At 44.2% G+C, this 21,525-nt stretch overlaps 1 protein-coding gene across 1 annotated transcript; it reads right to left on the reverse strand.

Moving 5' to 3' along the window:
• Positions 1 to 8,303: 8,303 nt before the first annotated feature.
• On the reverse strand, positions 8,304 to 21,060 carry LOC141069542 (uncharacterized). The gene is made up of 4 exons (XM_073559195.1): positions 20,926 to 21,060; positions 9,588 to 9,729; positions 9,357 to 9,507; positions 8,304 to 9,034 (listed from the first exon to the last, which is right to left on the reverse strand). Exons 1-4 carry the CDS (start codon positions 21,058 to 21,060, stop codon positions 8,407 to 8,409), a joined length of 1,056 nt encoding a protein of 351 aa, XP_073415296.1. The 3' UTR covers positions 8,304 to 8,406.
• Positions 21,061 to 21,525: the final 465 nt, after the last annotated feature.

Genomic DNA, 21,525 nt, shown 5'->3' on the forward strand with positions numbered 1-21,525 from the left:
CTCAGATTCCTATGGCACAAAGACAATGACGTCCGCAACAAGGTCATAGACTACAGGATGAAGGTGCACGTCTTCGGGAACAGCCCCTTGCCTGCAGTGGCCATCTATGGACTAAGACTGACAGCACGGGAAGGTGAGAGAGAGTATGGGTCTGATGCTCGTCTATTTGTGGAAAGAAACTTCTACATAGATGATGGGCTTAAGTCTCTTCCCACAAGTGAAGAGACTATCGATCTGCTCTCTAGGACTCAGGAAATGCTGTCAACAGCAAAACTTATACTCCACAAAATCATCTCCAACAGTGAAAAGGTAATGAAAGCATTTCCATCTAAGGATCGCGCTGCTGGTGTAAGGGATCTTGTTCTGGGTTCTGACGTTCCTCCCACGCAACACAGCTTCGGTCTGCTTTGGGATATTAAGCAGGACACGTTCACTTTCCAGGTGTCAGCTTGCGATAAACCTTTCACTAAACGAGGAGTCCTATCTGTTGTGAACAGCATCTATGAGCCTCTCGGGTTTATTGCATCCATCACCATTCAAGGCAAGATACTGCTGAGACAGTTGACTGCCGAGAGTACGGATTGGGACACTCCGCTACCATCCCAGAAACAACAAAGGTGGGAGGCATGGAAGAAGTCTCTGAAGGCCTTAGAGCATTTCCAAGTCCCACGTTGTTATTCCCCAGGCACCTTTTCAGCCATCATCAGAAGAGAATTCCACCTTTTCTCTTACGCTTCTACAGAGGCTATAGCTGCAGTAGCCTACCTGAAGACTTTGGAAGAAGGTAACAAGGTGCATTGTGGATTCATCCTCGGTAAGGCAAAACTAACCCAGAAACCTGCTCACTCTGTTCCAAGACTCGAACTTTGTGCCGCCGTTCTGGCAGTGGAGTTAGCTGAAGCTATAAAGGATGAAATGGACATTGCTATTGATTCATTTACCTTCAACACAGACAGTAAAGTGGTACTTGGCTACATCTATGACCAAACCAATTTTATGTCTATGTCAGCAATAGAGTAGAGCGTATCAGAAGCTTTTCTACCCCTGACCAGTGGTACTATGTCCCTACTGACATGAATCCAGCTGACCGAGGAACGAGACTCACCATCGCTTCTAAACTCGACGGCAACACGTGGGTGTCACCTCCAAGACTCCTGTACGAGGATTCCAGTTCAAGGAACTTCAACAACATTTACGAGCTGGTGGAACCAGAGTCTGACAAAGAGATCAGACCAATCCTTTCTACCCACTACACTTTTGTGATGCCAAAATTGAAACTGAGGTCTCTCTGCTTTGAGCGCTTCTCAAGATGGTCAGAAGACATCACATGAAAGACATGTTTATAGACACAGCTCACGGCAGGGAGCCTACCGCAATTTATTCCTCCAGCGGTGTTGGAACATTCAAACATTTGTACTTTCTCCAGCAGATTATTGGGTTGGTGAAAGTGTTTGCATGTTGTGGCTTCCCCAATCTGAAGATGGGTTTACGTTTGGACTCGGTCTATTCCGCTGTTGAGGACTTCATGCCTCCAACTGAAGATTGGACCAAGCCAGTTGGACTACAACTGTTGTTGTTATTACTTGCATGCTTGTTTTCCCATTGTTTTTCAGGTCTACAGTGACAAATCCAGAGGACATCATAAAATTAAGAAATCTATAGATTTCAGATGGGGAGTGTTATGTCCCATGAATGAGATATTTTACAGACTGTCCTGTGCATTTTACATGCTGTATTGCTGTCTCTCATATTGTTTTACTGTTGCTATGTGTTCCTGTGTTTTGCATAGCTGAAATCCTCCCTCTCCTTCAAGTTTGTCCATCCTGTCTCCCTGTCTCCCTCTTCTGGGTGTGATGTAATTTCCTTCTTCTTCCCCCTGTGTCTCATTCTCCATCTTGGCTTCATTAGAAGCTCATGTGTTTTCAGCCTGTCTAAAGAAAGTCTTTTTTACCTGCTGCTCTTTGTATGCATTCAACAAAAATTCTTAAAGAAATCAAAGTCTCTTCTGGATTCTTCATAACATGTGTGCCGGCAGCTGAGTTGAGCTATCTGTGACCGTCGCCAATTGTAAGGTTAAGAGATTCAGCATCTCACAGAGCCATATTTGCAGCCACAGGCCCCGGGGATAGAATAAGACCCCTTTAAATTTTTCACTCTTTGTTTCATTGCAGCCATTTGGTAAATTCAAAAAAGTTCATTTTTTTCTTATTAATGTACACTCTGCACCCCATCTTGACTGAAAAAAACCCAGAAATGTAGACATTTTTGCAAATTTATTAAAAAAGAAAAACTGAAATATCACATGGGCATAAGTATTCAGACCATTTGGTCAGACACTCATGTATGTGCTCTGTGTATACATATGAGTCTGTATTTATGTGCTATATGTATTGTGATACATTAACCTCTGTTACAGCTAGGAGGTGCTGTGTATGTGCTTAAGGATGCGCTTGGAGGCATAATTATGATGGTGAATTAGGGACTGGAATTATTGTAAATGGCCAGTATGTGTCGCAGAGGTTCTCTGTGATGTAAGCCCAAAATGATATGGTTATGCTGGGACTTATAGTTTAACAAGTGTTTGTTGTGTGTTACTTATAAGGGGGGCTTATAGGGTTAGTCAGAGAGCTGGATGGGAATTGACTAACCACACATACACCACCCATCCATGGGGGGTTACAACCATATAATGTGACAGAGGTCTGGTCACATGGTCAGAGTGTATGGACCTGAATGGTTCAGACTGCTGGGTCCTGGAAGGTCTGTGTTGGAAGGTCTCGGGTGGGGATGAACTTCCTGAAAAGCACGCAGTGGGACCTTGGACCTGGTGGCCTGGGTGTTGGACGAACGTCCTGAATAGCACCCGGACAGGACACATGTGTGTGCAGAGCCTGGGACGGCCTGGGATGGCCCTACACTGAGAAAGACGCTGTCCTGTTGAGGACCTTGGACTGACGAGGAGTCAGCCTGTGGAGCAGGAGCTCCTGAAAGGTAACCCTGGTATGGGGAAGGAATTATGTGCACTGACAAAGGTCAGTTACTGAACTGTGCGGTCACCCGGTAACTGGAGAGAGTCAGGCGTGACTAGTAAATGCTTGGTAAATCAATGCATGATGAAGTAATGGACTTTGTGTCTCTGTGCTCTATGTATATATGTGTGTGCAGGGTCAGTTTTAGATGAAGTATGCCTCTGGTCAACCAGGGGAAGAGTCCTGAGGAGATCATTTGCATATTCCCAGGGCCTTCTGGGATAAGTGAAGAGTCTCCGCGAGCTCAACGATCACTGGGTTTTGGCCGTTGCAGCTGAAAAGAGGAAATCGGAAAACTGCGTGGAATTTTGGCTCATCTTTCATCGTTTTTAAGAAATCTCAATATGGAAGAGGCCAGGAGCCATTTGGTGAGCTGCATTTCTTGCTACATGTTCACAGACTTACTAGTGGAAAAGCCAAGCTTCACATGCCACAAATGCAAGCTTGTGTCCCTGTTGGAGGAAAAGTTGCAAAATCGCGAAGAGAGGTTAGCTACGTTGAAGATCATTAAGGAAGGTGAAGAGTTCTTATACAGAGCAGAATTATCTCTTCATGTTACAGAAAGAGAAGAAATTCGAAGTGCACCTGAAGAAACAGAGGAATGGAAACATGTGACCTAGAGAAGCAGGAGGATCAGGAGGCAGTCAGCACCCATACTTCTCAGGAACCAGTACCAGGCTCTCACGCAGGAAAACGATGAAGAAATACATCAGGATAAGACTTTGCCCACAAACAGCAACCTTGTACGCCTTCAGAGTCCTCCTGGATGGAGAAAGAAAAATGTTGTGAAGAAGAAACGGAGAGTGGTGGTCATGGGGGATTCCCTGTTGAGAGGAACAGAGGCCGCTATCTGCAGACCGGATATAACTTCAAGAGAAATGTGCTGTCTTCCAGGTGCAAAAATTAAAGATGTATCTGACAGGATATCAGGACTCTTCAGACCTACAGATGACTACCCATTCCTGCTACTACAAGTGGGGACAAATGACACCGCAAGAAACGACCTGGATACCATCTGCAGAGACTTTGAAAACTTAGGGAAGAAAGTGAAAGAACTGGGAGCGCAGGTGGTCCTCTCTTCCATCCTCCCAGTGGATGGCCATGGAACAAGGAGGTGGAATAAGATTCTGCAGGTGAACAACTGGCTACGTCGATGGTGCCGTCAGCAACGATTTGGATTTCTGGATCACGGAGTGAACTACTTATACGATGGACTACTTGCTAGAGATGGGGTGCACCTTACAAAGACTGGAAAACAAGTATTTGGAAGTCGCCTTGCTACACTTGTAAGGAGAGCTTTAAACTAGAACAACGTGGGAAGGGAAGCAAAAGATCAGAAAAAGCCATACACCTGACAAATGCTATTGAGAACTCTGCTATTAGAAGTGGAAATGAAGAACAAAGACAAAAGAATCTAAATAATAAAAATATTGGAGAAAGAGAAAACAATCACAAACTAAAATGTTTCTATACTAATGCACAAAGCATGGGCAACAAACAAGGAGAATTAGAACTACTAACGCAGGAAAAGAAATATGATGTCATTGGAATCACTGAAACTTGGTGGGACGATACACATGATTGGAATACAAGACTAGAAGGATACAACTTATTTGCAAGAAACAGACTTGATAAACGAGGAGTGGGTGTCGCATTGTATGTTAGAAATGCGTATATCTGCCCAGAGATTGAAGCTTCAGAGACTGGGAGTTCTGTGGAAACTGGGTAGGAATACAAGGACAGAACAATGGAAAGGACACCATTGTAGGCATTTACTACAGGCCGCCTGTGCAAGCTGAAGATATGGATGAACTCTTTATGCATCAAATGGCCAAGTTCCCCAAAAAATATGACATAGTTGTCATGGGAGATTTCAACTATCCAGACATTTGTTGGGAATCTCTCTCAGGCAAAACTAAGGCTATGTGCACACGTAGTAAATTTCCCTGCTTTTTTTTTGTTGACAAAACCGCACCTCTTGGCAGAAACCGCATGTGCGGTTTTGGTGCGTTTTTGGTGCGTTTTTTTCTGCGGTTTTTCCTGCAGTTTTTTGGCAGAATTGTCTGCGGTTTTGCACTAGAAGAAATTAAATAAAGTTGGACAATACTGTACTCAAGAAAAAAAAAGGTGATGTCATGTCCTGCTCCAACCCCCCCAGCCTCCATTTTGCTTTTATCAATAAGAATGATGACTGACAGAAATGAGTAGCAGAGTGCCCAGCGGGATGAAGATTTCAGCGTGCAGCGCCAAATGGTCCGCAGGCCATTCAGAATCCTCATGCTGGGGTGTTTGCTGGAAATCCTGATGCAGCACAGAGAGCAGGTAATAGGGTTTGATGATGTTTGAGTTTAAATTTTTTGGGATAAGGACCGTGATTATGTTTGGGATTCCATTGTGGATAGGATTGGGGTTTGTTGGGAATAGGGTTATATGGCTGTAATTAGGATTAGGCTTGTGATTGGGTTAGGTTATTGATTAGTGTTTGGATAATATAGACTTGGGATTGGGTATGGGATTATGGATTGGGTATGGGATTATGGATTGGGTATGGGATTATGGATTGGGTATGGGATTATGGATTGGGTATGGGATTAGGGTTATGGTTGGGTTTTGGATTAGGGTTGTAGTTTTGTTCGGTTTGTGATTATTGTTTGGATTATGAATACATTTTGGATTGTTGTCGTTTGTGAATTCAGACTTTATATTATGTTTTTGATTACGAGTATTTATGTGATTAGGGTTATGAATCAGAAAATGGTTCACATGTCTGTTTTTTGAGTGTGCTGTCTACTAAATGTAAAATTTTATTTTAGGCTCAGCAGCAGCAGCGCAGAAGGAGAAATCAAGGACGTAAATTTTGGGTGCACCCACTCTTAGTCGACCGAACCGACAAAGGGCATTTTAACGTTCTTTATAATGATTTGAGGAGGTAAGTTGTAAAATAACTCAAGCAGTTTTACTATGTAAAATGTGTATAAAAGTATGTAATCATTATTAACCTTTTTTTTTTTACTTTGAAGATATCCTGAAAAGTTTGTGTCCTTCTGCCGGCTTCCAATCGCCGCCTTTGATCATCTGCTTGAAGTCTTGGGTCCTCATATTACATTTGCTGATACGTTCATGAGGAAGGCGATCACTGCTGAGGAAAGGCTGCTCATCACCTTGCGGTAAGTAAATAATTGTCGCTTAGAATGTCATTACGGCCCTTTCACACATCAGTGTATCCGGTAGGGGTTATTATATTGGGAACATGTAACGTAGACACTGACACAGGTAGACACACTATACACACTATAATTAATGGGTCTATGTACATGTCAGCGTGTTTCTTTCCAGCTTTCTTTTTACACCTGGTTGTTTGCCACAACATAGAATACTTCATAGAAGACATCAAAGGCGTTTTATAGCGGCCATACATGCTGACACGTTACAGTACATTTTTGTGTGACTTTTCTAATTATTTTTTTTTCTTTTCAGGTTTTTGGCCACAGGAGAGAGCTACACATCCCTACACCTCCAATTTAGAGTTGGTAAATCCACCATCTCTCAAATTGTGAGGTGCACATGTGCTGTCATCTGGCAGAAGTTGCAGCCCATGGTGATGCCTTCCCCAACCGAGGAGACTTGGCTGCAGGTCGCGGCAGGCTTTCAGTCTGTGGCCAATTTTCCAAACTGCATAGGTGCAGTTGATGGTAAACATGTACGAGTGCAGAAGCCACCACGATCAGGATCACGCTTCTTTAATTACAAGAAGTATTTTTCGGTGGTCCTGATGGCGGTGGCTGATGCACATTACAAATATGTTGCCATCGACGTTGGTGCCTATGGCAGTACTGGGGATTCTCGGGTGTTGCGAACATCACATGTTGGACAGCAAATTCTTCAAGATGGCGAAACGCTCCCAGCCCCAAGACCTTTGCCGGGTTCCACACATCCAGTGCCCTTTGTGATGGTATCGGATGAGGCCTTTCCATTAATGACCACCCTGCTGCGCCCATACCCACGACTGCCCGACGGAGGATTTTTAATTATCGGCTGAGTCGTGCACGAAGATATGTGGAATGCACCTTTGGGATCATGACTAGTCAGTGGAGGATCTTTCACACTGCCATCCAGTTGGATCCTGACACCATTGACACCGTGATTAAGGCATACTGTGTACTCCACAACTATGCTCGTGAGTACAGCTCCGAGGTAGATGTGGAGTACCAGCAGCCACAATGTAATCCAGTGCGCCATGTGGGAAGACCATCCAACATGGGTGTGCGTGTGAGAGAAACATTTACTGACTATTTTATGAGTCCACAAGGTGCCGTACACTGGCAATACTCCTGTGCTGGTGTTGAGCAGTCTGAACAGCTGTGAAAGATCCAAGAAGAAGAAGTTGAGCGGCAGCAAAGAAGGACCCGTTTTTTTGGTTTTTATTTGGTGGATTGATAACAACATCGTATCGATGGGCACCGCCAGGACCACATGACCACCACTATGGATAATTAAACGTTTGTTTTTACTTTTATACCGGTGGTCTATTGATTGGACTCAGGATGTACTATTGGGGATGCTGGGACCGGCCATTGAGCCATGTTTGCCTCATCTTGAATATTGTAAAATCTTCCTCTTTGGTTAGAGCACCTATTTCAACCTGCTAAGTACCTTGGCTGGAATCAGCCATTAATACTGCCCATCCGCTTAGTTTACCATGACTGGCACTTAATTCAATTTGGTTACTTTCTTCCATGTTGTCGGGCGTCCTGGCCTGATTCTCCACCATATATGAGTAACATTTTGGATGTACTAAGATGTTATTTAATGCTGATGTTAAAATAAAATGTTTACACCTTTGTGCACAAGTGAAATTTTTTTTGTGCTTAATTTTGTCGTAATGCATGACTAAAGTTTTTGGATTGGTTGAACACATTTGGTGTATTTGTTGTCTGTCTATTGAGTTGCCCTTACAGATTGGAGTTATTATATAATCATCAATTAGTTGTATGATATCCTAGGCTAGAATTATAGTTTCTATGTATCCTTTTACGCCCAAAATTTTTTTTAAATTGATAATGTTATGGACCTCATTTTTAAATTTGCACTAGGTCATATTTATTATCTAGGTACCATAGTCCCGTAACAGCATCACCATAGTTTGAATCTACACAGTAGTGTTGTCAGGATGTACCCATGACACTGGCCATATGTAGCCGTAGTTTAGGCCCCTTCGAATTTAGAGAAAGAACACAATGTAAATTTTCAAATAAAAATGTATTTGAAAAACAATAAACTTTATTACAAACATTGTAATTAATTTTTCAATGTGAAAGAGAACAGATGGCCAACAACATTTTGGCCCAACAACAAAAATGTCAGCCACAAACTTTATTTAGTTTAAATTATGGTACTGTGGGTAGTACCCATAGTTTGTTGCTGCGTCCTGAGTGTAATGATTTGGTGGGGGACCTAGCAGCTCAGTTGTGTATGGGTGACTGCCTTGAGATTGGGCATTTAGTGGTTGGCCTTGGTTTTTTTTTCTGAAAAGTCCTAACACGGACATCAAAATTTCATCATACGGCAAAATCGGTGCGGGATCATGTAACGCTGTAAGCGACATCTGTACCAGGCTTGTGAAAATGTTCTGGCGATCCGGTGGCAGGGAGCGAGCCTTGTTTGCAATTTGGAGAGCAAAAAAATCAAATTCGTCTTCCGTGCTAGACCTCTTTATCAAGGCTAGCGTCTCATTAGCGGCTTTGATTGTTTTATCCTCGTTTTTTTTTTTGGTTTTTTTTTGGTTGGGCTGTCCTGACACCGTACCGCCAGCCCTTCCTCTAACTGTTTCCGCTACCAAACTATTTTCAGCAATGGTGGAAGCCGATGCCACAGCATCTGATGACAATGGGGCAGCACCAGCAACATGTTCACCAGCTGAAGAACCGGTCACAGCAGCTACATTTGAAGGTCCAGAAGCCTCTTCAGAATCTTCCTCTGCCGGAGGGTCAATATTGCCTTGAGTGCTGTTTTAGGAAAAAAAAGCATAATGTCAATATAATATATACTAATCTTGTAGAGACACAGTGCAAACGCAAGACAAGCGACATGCTGTGGGGACAAAACACGTGTCCAGGGACGTAGCTCTACAACCTCCACAGTTTTTACACATAGTGGAGAGGGAAATTCATCACATCTCCTCTACTATGCTGTTCTATGTGGGCACAACAAATAAAAATAACGGTGGCGTTGTATGAAGCATTGCATACACAGCCAATTCTGTCATACCACCTACAAAGAGAGGATGGATAGCTTAAAAATACTTTTTATTTAAAAAAAAACATTTACCTACGCAGTGTCCGGCCAGTTAACAAAAATTGTAGTTCCTCATAAAAAGGGAACGAGTGTCGGGTAGGAGACGATCCACTTTTATTGCAGCTTGCCACATATTTATGGAATCTGTCCTTCACGGATCTCCATCGTTGCTTGACATCTTTCTCTAAACCAAAAAAAAAAAAAACATTAATTCTAATATTTAGGTACACCTATTTTTGTAGTGTCAGCGAAGATTTGAATTACCAATTTGCAACTGTGTAGCATTATTACACGAATCCCAGTCAGGATACAGCCGGCATAACACTTTGGTCCAGCAGTGATCCCGGTAATAGCGGTCCTTGTAGGCCTCGTCAGAAGGGTCCCATATGGCTTGAAAATCACGGACCTACAATGTAGAGATTACAATCAATAAATACTATGTTTACCAGAAAAAGAAAAAAAAAAAAAAAAAGGGAAAAGCATTTACGGCAATAAAAATTTTTTTTTACCCTAACCCAACCCTACACCTAATCTCAGTGAAAATAGTAAAAATATGTAAAAAAAATAAATAAATAAAAAATACACAAGTAAAAAAAAAGCCTCTGTGAAGAACCGCAACCTGGCACGTTATTTATTCCGTGTGGATTTACACTGTCACACAGCGAGCCGTGACTGACGCCGTGCCGGCCACCTCTGTGACTGAAAGGCCAAGGCTGACAAAAGGAATAAAGTTAATTTGCTACCAGCAGCGATTTTTTTTTTGGCCTCCGCAATAGAAGCACGAAGGCTCTTCGGATGGGGTATGGCGGTGAAAGTGAGGAGGTATGGCAGTGACGGTGAGGGGTCCCCCTATATTTTAGGGCCAGAAAGGCTATGCAGACAGCTGAGGGTTAATATTTGTAGCCGTGCTATGAATATCAGCCCACAGCTGTCTGCGTAACCTTTCTGGCTCAAAAAAAAGGGGTCCCAACCCAAAAATTTTTTTACGTGGGGTCCCCCTATATTTTAGGGCCAGAAAAGCTACGCAGACAGCTGAGGGTTAATATTTGTAGCCGTGCTATGAATATCAGCCCACAGCTGTCTGCGTAACCTTTCTGGCTCAAAAAAAAGGGGTCCCAACCCAAAATTTTTTTTACGTGGGGTCCCCCTATATTTTAGGGCCAGAAAGGCTACGCAGACAGCTGAGGGTTAATATTTGTAGCCGTGCTATGAATATCAGCCCACAGCTGTCTGCGTAACCTTTCTGGCTCTAAAAAAAGGGGTCCCAACCCAAAATTTTTTTTACGTGGGGTCCCCCTATATTTTAGGGCCAGAAAGGCTACGCAGACAGCTGAGGGTTAATATTTGTAGCCGTGCTATGAATATCAGCCCACAGCTGTCTGCGTAACCTCTCTGGCTCAAAAAAAAGGGGTCCCAACCCAAAAATTTTTTTACGTGGGGTCCCCCTATATTTTAGGGCCAGAAAGGCTACGCAGACAGCTGAGGGTTAATATTTGTAGCCGTGCTATGAATATCAGCCCACAGCTGTCTGCATAACCTTTCTGGCTCTAAAAAAAGGGGTCCCAACCCAAAATTTTTTTTTACGTGGGGTCCCCATATATTTTAGGGCCAGAAAGGCTACGCAGACAGCTGAGGGTTAATATTTGTAGCCGTGCTATGAATATCAGCCCACAGCTGTCTGCGTAACCTTTCTGGCTCTAAAAAAAGGGTCCCAACCCAAAAATTTTTTTACGTGGGGTCCCCCTATATTTTAGGGCCAGAAAGGCTACGCAGACAGCTGAGGGTTAATATTTGTAGCCGTGCTATGAATATCAGCCCACAGCTGTCTGCGTAACCTTTCTGGCTCTAAAAAAAGGGGTCCCAACCCAAAAATTTTTTTACGTGGGGTCCCCCTATATTTTAGGGCCAGAAAGGCTACGCAGACAGCTGCGAGCTGATATTCATAGCCTAGGAAGGGGCCATGGATTTTGGCCCCCCCGGCTACAAATACCAGCCCGCAGCCACCCCAGAACCGGCGCATCAAAGATGCGCCAATTCCGGCACTTAGCCCCTCTCTTCCCACTCCCGCACAGTGGCGGGATGTGGGGTAATGAAGGGGTTAATGTCACCTTTCATCGGTGACATTAAGCCCGGTTAATAATGGAGAGGCGTCAAGAAGACGCCGATCCATTATTAATCCAAAAAAGGTCATTTTGAAATAAAACACAGACACCAAAAAAAAAAAATTTAATGAAATAAAAAAACACAAGTTTTTGACAAAAAATTCTTATTTTTCACTCAATCCAACGCCCTCGTTCTCCTAGAAAAAAATTAAAAATAACAAACCAAATTTATACTCCCTGTTCCGTCGCAGTCCATAAACGAGGGTCCCACGACGATCTGCCATGGAGAACAGTCACATCCTGAGATGTGACCATCCTCCATGGCTGCAGAAACACACTGACAGGAGCTAAGCTCCTGCAGTGTGTTACTGCGCATGCGTGAGAGAGTTTACCGGAGTTCATTGACTCCGGTACTCTCCTTTACGGCAATGCTGCGTGGGAAAGGTCACACGCAGCTACATTGCCGTAAAGCGAGGTCCCGGAGCACCCGAACACCGGAAAACTCCATGAAAAACGGCAGGAGCATCGCTATGTGGTGAGTATGTTTATGTTGTATGTCCTTTATTGTATGTTGTATGTGTATTGTATGTGTCATGTATTTTTTTTTTTTTAACCCTTTACTGAGCAATTGTGCACGGTCGCCGCAGGGACTACTCTCCCATACAGCGACTGAGCACAATTGTGGGCCTACCGTCGCATGGGGACTGACGCACACAGACTGACGCACACAGACAAACACATACAGACGCACACAGACTGACGCACACACATACATACATGCATACATACCAAATCTATGAGACGGCCCACATCGATCCCTATGCGACGGTAGCCTTCCATGACGTTATGGCGACTTCCTTCTTCTTCCCTACACTCCGCCCACGCACTTCCTCTTCCTCCCAACATCACTTCCTTCTGCTGCGTTTTTTCACCCAATTCCGCAGCAATAACCGCAGATATTTTTATCTCTGCGGTTTTGCTGCGGAATTGCGTGACTCAATGGAAGTCAATGGGTGCAGAAACGCAGCAGAACTGCACAAACAATTGACATGCTGCGGATTGTAAACCGCAGCAAAACCGCGCGGAAAAATCCGCAGCATGTGCACATGTTTTTTTTATTTTCATAGGAAATAAAGGGTTTGTAAAACGCTGCAGAATCTGCAGCGTTTCCGCAGGCCCAAAACCGCTGCGGAAACGCAGCAGAATCCGCAAAGTGTGCACATACCCTAAGAGGTCAAGGAAATTCTTATCCTCTCTTGCTGACAACTTTATCTTCCAAAAGGTAGGGGAGAAAACAAGGGGAACTGCTACCTTGGATCTAATCCTTATAAACAGGGAGGAAATGGTTGAGGAGGTAAAAGTGGCTGGGACCCTAGGAGGTAGCGACCATGCTATTTTAGAATTTTGGATAACTAGAGGAGGAAGACCTGTGAAGACTCAGACTTCAAGGTTAGATTTCAGAAAGGCAGATTTTAAGGGATTCAGAAAGAGAATTGGAGGGATCCAATGGCTGGATATCCTTAAAGACAAAAATGTCCAGGAAGGATGGGAAATCTTGAAAAATGAAATTCTCAAAGCACAATTGTTAACAATTCCGAAAAGAGGGAAGAATAGGAAGTATTTAAGGAAACCAGGATGGATGAACACAGAACTTAAGCACATGCTAAAAAGGAAGAAAGAAATGTTTTTAAAATGGAAAGAGGGAGGCAAATCTAAAGAATATAATGATGTCTGCAGAACATGCAGGGCACAAATCAGATTATCTAAAGCTGACAATGAATTGAGGCTTGCAAGAGATGTCAAAAGCAATAATAAAGGATTTTGGGGATATGTCAAAAGTAAAAGAAAAGTCAAAGATGCTATAGGATTTTTACAGGATGAAAATGATGAAATGGTAAGACAGGATGTTGAGAAGGCCGAACTTTTACATTTCTATTTTGCATCTGTTTTCTCTCAGAAAGGAAATGTAACATCAACTGTTCTTCACTGTCCTATTAAGGGAATAGAAGAATCCAGGATATCTATAAACAGAAAGAGTGAGGAAACACTTAGCTAACCTCAATGAATTCAAGTCTCCTGGTCCAGATGAATTACACCCCAGAGTACTGAAGGAGATAGCAGAAGAAATTTTTGAACCCCTCTCCATAATCTTTGAAAATTCTTGGAGAACAGGAGAAGTGCCAGAAGACTGGAGAAGAGCAAATGTTGTTCCTATCTTCAAAAAGGGGAAGAAGGTGGACCCAGGCAACTATAGGCCGGTGAGTCTGACTTCTATACCAGGAAAGATCTTTGAACAAATTATTAAACAACATGTATGTCAGTACCTGGATAAGAATGAAGTGATTAAACAGAGTCAGCATGGGTTTGTAACTAATAAGTCATGTCAGACTAACTTAATTTCCTTCGATGACAGAATCACTGATTGGGTGGATCAAGGAAATGCTGTAGATATAGTATATCTTGACTTCAGCAAAGCATTTGACAAAGTATCTCATACAATCCTTATTGAAAAAATGACTAAGTATGGAATGGACAAGGCAACTGTTAGGTGGATTCATAACTGGCTCAGTGATCGGACCCAAATATGGTCGTAAATAGCTACACATCCAGTTGGAAGAATGTCTCAAGTGGGGTACCACAGGGCTCTGTCCTGGGCCCTGTATTGTTCAACATCTTTATCAATGATTTAGATGAAGGAATTGAGGGTAAACTGATTAAATTTGCTGATGACACAAAGCTGGAGGGATAGCTAATACTAGAGAAGAGAGAGAGAGGATTCAAAAAGATATAAATAAACTGGAGCAGTGGGCAGCAACTAACAATGGTTTTTAACAGGGAAAAATGCAAAGTACTACATCTGGGCAATAAAAATGAAAAAAGCATATACAGAATGGGAGGAATAGGGCTAAGCAATAGCACATGTGAAAAAGACTTGGGTATACTAATAGATCACAGACTGAATATGAGTCAACAGTGTGATGCAGCAGCAAAAAAGGCAAATGCAATTCTAGGATGTATTAACAGATGCAAACAGTCTAGATCCCGTGAAGTCATTATTGCCCTCTACTCCTCTTTGGTCAGACCTCATCTGGAATATTGTGTCCAGTTTTGGGCACCACATTTTAAAAAAGACATCAACAAACTGGAGCAAGTTCAGAAAAGAGCGACCAGAATAGTGACCGGTCTGCAAACCCTGTCTTATGAGGAAAGGTTGCAGGATTTGGGAATGTTTAGTTTGCAAAAGAGAAGACTGAGAGGAGACTTAATAGCTGTCTACAAATATCTAAAGGGCTGTCACATTGTAGAAGGATCATCTTTATTCTCATTTGCACAAGGAAAGACTAGAAGCAATGGGATGAAACTGAATGGGAGGAGACACAGATTAGATATTAGAAAAAACTTTTTGACAGTTAGAGTGAACAATGAGTGGAACAGGCTGCCACGAGAAGTGGTGAGTTCTCCTTCAATGGAAGTCTTCAAACAGAGACTGGACAGACATCTGTCTGGGATGATTTAGCGAATCCTGCTTTGAGCAGGGGGTTGGACCACATGGCCCAGGAGGTCCCTTCCAACTCTACGATTCTATGATTCTATGACACTGGTGACGGTGGAGTCTTATGTGGATAACTTAATCCCATTAAATGAGGAAATGGACACCAAATTCTTTGGAATAACTATGGCCACAGCAGCATTTATTTAAATAACATACAATGAAAACATTGAATAAAATAACATTTTACATGCTGGGAGGAGTCCTTGAAGCTCCCAGAAATCTGATGAATACCAAATACGAAATGAACATAAAGCAACTACCAATTTTACCTAGAGCCGTTACCCTACTTGCTTGGGAGCATCATAATCCCAAGGGTTCCAACGTTCACTTCAAACATCCTGGGGATCCGACAACCTTGCCGGCTTCCTCACCCCATTTCACCAGATCCAAACTATAGAAAGCCGAAAGGAGGAAACCATATACCCATGGATTCCCATACCAATTTATAACGAACTCCAAGAACTCCCCCCAAATGCCATAGCCACCATGACCCAGTAAATGCTAAACAACCCACAACCACCCCTCCAAATGACATGAGCGCCAATAAGGGTGGGCGGGACCAAATGTGATGCTGGAAAGTGGGAAGTGACTAGCCATCCCCCCAAAAAAGTACAAACAAAGTTCTCACTTATTCAGGTGAAAAAAACATCCCTTCTGGCGAAACATAACCACGATAACATCTTGACCGCCATCTCCCAATATGCTTTACTGCTTCCACCCCGAGCCCTCCCAAAGCCGCCTCCGTTGCCGCCCCAATACCAAATAAATTAGGTGAAAAACAAGTCACGTCCAACCCCAACATGCCCACACTTTTTAAATATCACGGTGAACTGATACCTGGACAGGAAAGAACCATCCTGATGGCATAATAAAGGACCAACCACGCTGGGATGTAAAGCGCGAAAACATTGCAAACAAGCCACTGGACACACTAGGGAATCCTGAATAGGGCCCAAAACAACCCATACACCCTTGCCCTCCTGATCCGTTTTGGACCTTCGCACCCAAAACTCCACACCCCCTTTCGCCAGCATCACATCCCTAGCCAAAAGACCCCCTGACAACCTTGTGCTTGGCAACATCAGCTCGCCAACCCTGAAGGCCCCAAAAAACGCGAGTGAGAAGGCCAAGCAAAAAAGACATACTTCAAAAAACAAACAGCAAAATGATTCCAAAACCTCCCCCAGCCTTTCCAACAAGCCAAAAGACACAGGACGCCTCGCATCCCAATGACTCTTGATCCTGCGAAAACCTTTCACAGCCTGTTTTACCAAAAACAATTTAGTCAACTCAGTCTGACCCTGCATTCTGAAACCGAAAGCCAAGGCGGCCATCGGTCGCGAAACCTTTGCCGCAGACCAACCATCTAACCACCCACGTCCCAACCATGAAAGCAAAATGCCCACCTGATCTTCTAGTGACAACGGACTGACCCTCCCCGCCAATAAAACCTCCCATGAAACCCATACAGCCTGGTAAGTATCCTGAGTCTTGGGAGCCAACAAAGCCCTGATCAATGATTCTGCGGCACGGAAACCACACTCCACAGCACTTCCGGGCATTCCAGCCCTTCGACCTCCGCTTCCGGAGCCAACACGCGGAAACGGTCCCACTGCAAACGAGAGAGAATCAGCAATGGCACTTTTTACCCCTGGCACGTGAGACGCCATCAACTGAGAATTCAGAGACAGACAAACCAAAACTAACTGATGAAGCACCTGGACTACCGGGGACGACGATGCCGTATGGCTATTAATTGCCGACACCACTCCCATATTATCACAATTGAATCGTACTCGCCTGTTTTGAAACTCCTGTTTCCACAAATGAACAGCCACCAAAATCGGAAAAATCTCCAACAATGTAATATTCCGAACTAACCCCAAGGAAAACCAGGCATCTGGCCAATGTGTCGCACACCACTGGGCCCTGAAATATGCTCCAAAACCAATACTGCCCACCGGATCTGTAAACAAATCCAAGGCACCACTCTCCAATGCCTCATCCATGAGCAGTGAACGGCCATTGTATTTCTCCAAAAACGTATTCAACACTGCCAAATCCGCCCTGTGGTCACGTGAAAGCTGAACAAAATGATGAGGGACCTGAATCTCAGTTGTCGCACTAGCTAGTCTCCACGTAAAAACTCCACCATCAGCATGATCTGACATGCAAAATTCAATTTCCCCAGCAATGACTGAAGATCCTGCAAAGAAATTTTTCTTAAATGATGCGCCCGAGCAACTTCCTTCCGCAAATCCGCAACTTTCTCCTCAGGTAAATGAAATTCCCATTCAACCGTGTCAATCACAATACCCAAAAAACGCAGGCAAGTGTTTGGGCCTTCCGTCTTACTCGAAGCCAAAGGTACTCCCAAATGCCCCGCCACCCACTCCAATGTCCTCAAAATGATCCGGCAACATGACGAATCCCCCAGGCCCACACAAAAAGTCGTCTAAATAATGTATTAAAATCAAAATCGGAAACATCATTCACCACCTATTCCAAAAAGGAACTAAATGCTTCGAAATATGCACAGGACAATGAACACCGATCCACAGAATAATAATAAATAATAATAAATTTTATTTCTAAAGTATAGCGCTGACATATTCCGCAGCACTTTTTACATTTCAGAGGGGACTTGTACAGACAATATACATTACAGCATAACAATAATCACAAAAATTCCCCTTTCCAAAAGCAACCCAACAACTTGGAACTATCTGGATGCACAGGCAACAACCGAAATGCAGATTCAATATCTGTCTTTGCCATAAGGGCCCCCCTGCCACACTTCCTGACCCACCTCGCTGCCTCGTCAAATGAAGTGTAAACCACCGAGCAAAGCTCATGATCAATATCATCGTTCACCGACATGCCCCGAGGATAAGTCAAATGATGAATGAGCTGAAACTTATTGGGCTCTTTTATGGGCACAACTCACAAAGGTGAAACTACCAAATCCTCAAACGGAGGAGCACTAAATGGACCCGCCATATGGCCTAACGCCACCTCCTTACCCAGCTTCTCAGTGACCACTTCACTAAACCTTTCGCTGATCGAAGGTTCTTAAGAACCCGAGGAATCACAAAAGGAGGAGCAGGAATCAAAAAAATAACAGTAAAACCTGAAAACAACAATTCCACACGTTCCCTATCCAGATATCTATTTAGATAAGGGTCCATCTTTTCCACCTCACTGGAGTCTCCCCCTTGAAAATTGTTGCCGCCTGACTTAGGCTTCCCTTTCTTGAAACATCTGGCTGCCCCATACGAGGAGCCATTGCAATGCGAGCAGAGGTGCTTAAACATACAATTGGCTCCAAATTTGCACTGGCCGTCGTTGAACTGCCAGCATAACCCGAGTTTCTGCCCTTCTGCCTGACCCGGCTGACCTCCAGCCCCTGCCGCAGTGGACTGACTAAACAACTTAACAAGACCAGTACATTGTCTAATACCTCCCTTACCTCTCCAACAGCCGAATCACCCAAAACCTCAAGCTCCCTCCCAGGATCCACTTTGGTGCCCAGATTAACACCTACACCAGGGAACCTAACACTCTGTTGAGACATACAAGACATAGTATACTCACCAGGCTACAAGGGGGCTGTGACCCCTCCAGCCAGAGATGAGGAATCCAGATGACCTTCTAAACTGAGACTCCCACTCAGCAAAGCATCCAGAGACCCCAGACAAGGCCTCGGCACACCGGAGGTTCCAGGTATCTCAGGAAGCTGCATCGGCAAAGGGATAAGAGACCTCGAAAGCTGACCCAAACCAACAAGCTGTGCCTGCGCTGGCCTATCTGCAGCACACAGCTCATTGTCCGCTGTCCTCAGTGATCCAGGAGAAGTTCTCAACGGCACTTCAGTGGCGGAGTAACCACCCTCCACCGACAAGGAACAGGCCGGGTCACCCAGGTCCATGTGCATCCCGCCCATAGAAACCACTGCTACAGGCGCTGCACTGACTCCCCGAAGAGCAGAGGCAGGTCGCCCGGCAGGAGCATCACGGCGGTGCCTCCCGATGACGTCAGATGTCCCAGAAGGCCCGGCGCATGTCAGCCTCGCCTCTCGGCCGACACCTGATGCATGCCTAGACACCGCCGCCGGACCCAGCCTGGCCCCAGACCGGGGCCTGCTGGTGCAAGATCTGACTGGTGCCCAGCCTGGAGGGTCCCCGGAGGAGCTCATGCACCTCTGCTGGGTCCGAGGAGCAGCATCAGGTGACAGCCTATCTGGAGGCCTCACACGTCGAGGACACGGGCGACTCCCCACCAGTCCTACAGACGCTTACAAAATGCCAGCCACCTGACTCTCTAACCAGCCACGGGGCTGCGAGGAAGCTGCAACCCTCAAGCTTTCCAGCATGCGATCAACTTCTCTCATGGTGAGTGCTATGGGGGACCAAACGTGACACTGGAAAGCGGGAAGTGATTAGCCACACCCCCCAACCTAGCCCTATAAACGGCCGCCAAACCTTTCCCACTTATGCATATCCCCTATCTCCATCTCCCATTGTCATGCCTTCCTCTGCCCACGCCGGGGGGGTTCCGGCTTTGCTCCATCCTTATCTTTACAAGCCATTAAAGAAGTGTCAATCAACTATATACAGTTTGATTGTTGATTGTTTATATGATCGTTCGGTCCTGGTATACAGTATCATGTTTGCAGCATAACATCACCTGATATCACTGAGTATTCTGCTGGCATAAATGATCCAGTCAAATAATGAATAAGCTTTTTCTCTTGCAATTGCTATCATGTTTATATCTGCTAATAATCGGTAACTAATGTTGCTATGAATGCTCAAATGCACTGCTCGTAATTTCAAATGTAGATCAGGTGTCTCAAACTTGGCTGGGTATATGAGCCAAACAGAAAAAATGTGAATTTGAAGGGCTGCATTCTTTGCAGGACGAGATGAAATTTTTAGTAATGCAATATTATTTTTTTCTATACACGTAAAAAAAACTTTTCATACTTTAGTTTTAAATTATTTTTACAATTTTTATTACCTTTATGTGTCCCCTAATTGGCCACATACAGTAATTTTGTCATACAATTTGCACCATATACTAATTCTGACCAACATCTTACAGTCATATCCCCATACTGCAGTAGTTTCCCATCTTGTAGTAATGTCCCCATCCTGGTTTCCTTCTTGTAGTAATATCCCCCAACCTGGTCCTCCTCTTGTAGTAATGTTTCCATTTGATAGTATTGTGCCCATCCTGACCAGCATCTTGTGGTAATGTCCCATCCTGGTTCCAATCTTGTAGTAATGTCTACATTCTGGTTCTCATTTTATAGTCATGTTCCCATCCTGGTCAGCATCTTGTAGTAATGTTCCCATCTTATAGCAATGCCTCCATCCTGGTTGTAATCCTGTAGTAATGTCTCCATCTTATACTAATGTTTCATTCTGGTCCCTATCTTGTAGTAATGTCCCATTCTAGTCTCCATCTTGTAGTAATGCCTCCATTCTGGTCAGCATCTTATAGTAATGTGCCCATCCTGTTGCCCATCGTGTAGTAATTTAGTCAATTCTGCCATGCTTCACATATAGCCGCACTCAAAAAAGTCTTTGCTTTTGCAAAACAGTGTTTAAATTAATTCAAAGTTCACCACAGGGAAAGACAAGCAACAAGATAACGAAGTAACGTTTCAACCCTGCTCCGGGTCTTTATGAAACCTCACTTGAATAGTAGAGAAAATGACCAATAGGCTGTATCAAAGGCATAGAAAACAGAAGTCCCAGCCGGGGTTAGAACTTGTATGGGGATGGCGCCGTCTGTGGTGGTAAGACTGCGGCTGTTGTTTCTCTTTGTCATGCTATCTGGACCTGATCCTAGTTCAGCCTGCACCTAACATTCCAACAGAGTGCATGTCATTCATTTTCTTAATGCTTCACATACAGATTAAAGAAAAAAAAATCCTTCTCACCTGATCTTTGCTCCCACAGCGAACAGTGTCCTCTACTACTTTGCAACCTGTGCAGTGCATGACAGTGATGTCACAAGCTTCCCGCACCATCCTGCAGAATGTCAGCTTCCTGCCTCTGACTGGCCAGCGGCTCATATTGGTATTGCGGCGCAGAAGGCTGGTGTCTGCGCCGCAATATATTTCAATTGAATGTGCGTCCAATGGCACACATTCAACTGACAAGAATCGCTGATGTTGGCAGCCTCCAGGACTGGACTGTAGTCATCACAGGAGCTCTAGTGACTGCGAGCTGCTTGAAGCAGCCTCAGGGGCCACATGCAGCCCACAGGCCACGTGTTTGAGACCCCTGATGTAGATGATGTTGCCTCTCTGACAACTATATGTCACCGTGTGACAAAGGCTAAAAATAGGGTGACTAAAGATATCTGTGAAGAAGAGAAAGCCTCTACAGGTTCACACCATCCATTAGTCCAGGCAGCCAGCCCCTTCATATACAGTGGTATGTAGAAGTTTGGGCACCTCTGATCAAAAGTACTGTTATTCTGAATATAAGTAAGTTGCAGTGAAATTATCTCTAAAAGGGCAAAAAATAATATATTA

The sequence above is a fragment of the Dendrobates tinctorius genome, unplaced genomic scaffold (assembly GCF_039654945.1).
Source record: "Dendrobates tinctorius isolate UK_male_01 unplaced genomic scaffold, ASM3965494v1 ptg000265l, whole genome shotgun sequence".
Lineage (NCBI taxonomy): Eukaryota > Metazoa > Chordata > Amphibia > Anura > Dendrobatidae > Dendrobates > Dendrobates tinctorius.

Bases quoted from the DNA above. Each gene is read 5' to 3' on its own strand.
- LOC141069542 (XM_073559195.1), bottom strand. From the start codon at position 21,060: ATGAGCCGCTGGCCAGTCAGAGGCAGGAAGCTGACATTCTGCAGGATG. The intron at 9,730-20,925 runs GTGAGAAGGATT...TCTACATTGTAG, and splicing joins GCTGTGGGAGCAAAGATCAG to GTCCGTGATTTTCAAGCCAT. The intron at 9,035-9,356 runs GTAAATGTTTTT...TTCCTAAAACAG, and splicing joins ACTGGCCGGACACTGCGTAG to CACTCAAGGCAATATTGACC.